Source organism: Quercus lobata, chromosome 8 (assembly GCF_001633185.2).
Source record: "Quercus lobata isolate SW786 chromosome 8, ValleyOak3.0 Primary Assembly, whole genome shotgun sequence".
NCBI classification, from domain to species: Eukaryota; Viridiplantae; Streptophyta; class Magnoliopsida; order Fagales; family Fagaceae; genus Quercus; species Quercus lobata.
This window is the reverse complement of record NC_044911.1, coordinates 40,128,975-40,130,549: the sequence shown is the minus strand read 5'-3', so window position 1 is coordinate 40,130,549 and position 1,575 is coordinate 40,128,975. Positions and strand designations below refer to the sequence as shown.

The following is a 1,575-nucleotide window of genomic DNA, read 5'->3' as shown; positions in this document are numbered from 1 at the left end:
AATTAGGACAGGGGCATGGCATGGCCTCATGGGTCCCCTCCTTAATTTCAGACAGAAAAAAGGTGTCTGTTTTCGCATCTAGAAAGAAAACTGCCTCCCTTTTGACTTAGACTCCAATACTAATGTGTTCTCGTAGAAAAGATTAATTGGTGCCTCCCTTGTTAGACATTGTCATAAAATGCACATGCAGTGTGCACTATATGCCATCATTTTCCATTTTTCCTACCCCACGGTCCTTGCCTTTCCTCAATCCACGCATAATTACCCGGTTCACTAAATGTGAGGGACGAGAGTTTATAAAAGGGATCACTTGGTAACATGAGAATCTCAGAACTGACAGAACTGTTTTCTCTATTTTTATTCTTCTAATGGCTTCCTTGGCAAAACACCTTTCTTTTTTCTTCCTCCTAGTTCTCTTCTCCTCGCTGCAAATTCAAGCTAGAGAGAGCAGGTTCTTTAGCAAGTTCACCCATGACAATGCTAACAACAATCTGCCAGATCTCAAAGTCTCCCTTACAGCTGAAGCTCCTACACCAACACCAGCACCAGCACCGGCAATAGAACCAGTAACAGTACAAACACCAGAAGTAACACCAGCACCAACTTACTCTGAAAGTGAAAATGGCTATGGCTATGGCCTTTATGGTCATGGCTCCAACCAATTCCCTCCCACAAAGGAGACACCCACTACTACTACCACCAATTTTGAAGATGAAAATCTAACTGAAGAACTCACAGGTGAAAGGTATAAGACAGGGTATCCGAAAACAAACCTGTACAATTACAATGGCAACCCCAACAACTACAACAACAATGGCAACCCCAACAATTACAACAATGGCTTCAGCAGCAGCTACAGCAACAATAATCGTTATACAACCAACTATAATAGCAATGGCTATGCAAACAACTACAATACCAATGGCTACTACAACAGCAATGGCTACCAGAGTGAAAGACAAGGGATGAGTGACACGAGGTTCATGGAGAATGGTAAGTACTATTTTCAAGTTCAAAATGAGAATACCAATCTTAATGGGTATGAGTCAGGGAGGGGAACCGCCAAAAATGAAGGTTACTATGGAAATAATATGTACCCAAATGAGTTCAACACCATGGAAGAGTACGAGAAGCAGCAGGAGAGCCAAGAGGCGTTTGTGCCATAAAGTATTGGTCCACGATCAACATATATAGAGAGAGAGAGAGAGAGAGAGAGCTAGTTTAATTTAAGGATGAAAACAAAATTATGGTGAATTTTCATGTGTACTCTTATTTTTCTGTCTGCACAGATTTTATGCCTTGCAGAATCATGAAGATCATATTGTGTAATTTTGTATTTCTTGGTGTTTTCCCTTTTGATGAAGACCGAGTTAATCCATTTGGATTTTACCCGGGTGTGTAACATTGCTAAAAAAATTTAGCAATTGTGAACAGTAAGTTTATATTTTTTTTTTTTTTTTTTTTGAGAAGCTAGTAAGTTTATATCTATAGCAACTATTGTAGCAAGTTTGTATTTATTTTTTATTCATTTTTAACTTCTCTCTCCTCCCTGACACTCATTCAATCTCTCTCTCT

General features: G+C 39.4%; 1 protein-coding gene across 1 annotated transcript; it reads left to right on the top strand.

Annotated features, from left to right (window-relative positions):
• Positions 1-320: 320 nt before the first annotated feature.
• LOC115957455 (protein E6-like) lies at positions 321-1,336 on the top strand. Its single transcript, XM_031075698.1, has one exon. It carries the CDS (start codon positions 369-371, stop codon positions 1,164-1,166), a length of 798 nt encoding a protein of 265 aa, XP_030931558.1. The 5' UTR covers positions 321-368; the 3' UTR covers positions 1,167-1,336.
• Positions 1,337-1,575: the final 239 nt, after the last annotated feature.

What these genes read in the sequence shown, in the direction of transcription:
- LOC115957455 (XM_031075698.1), top strand. Translation starts at nt 369, where the DNA reads ATGGCTTCCTTGGCAAAACACCTTTCTTTTTTCTTCCTCCTAGTTCTC.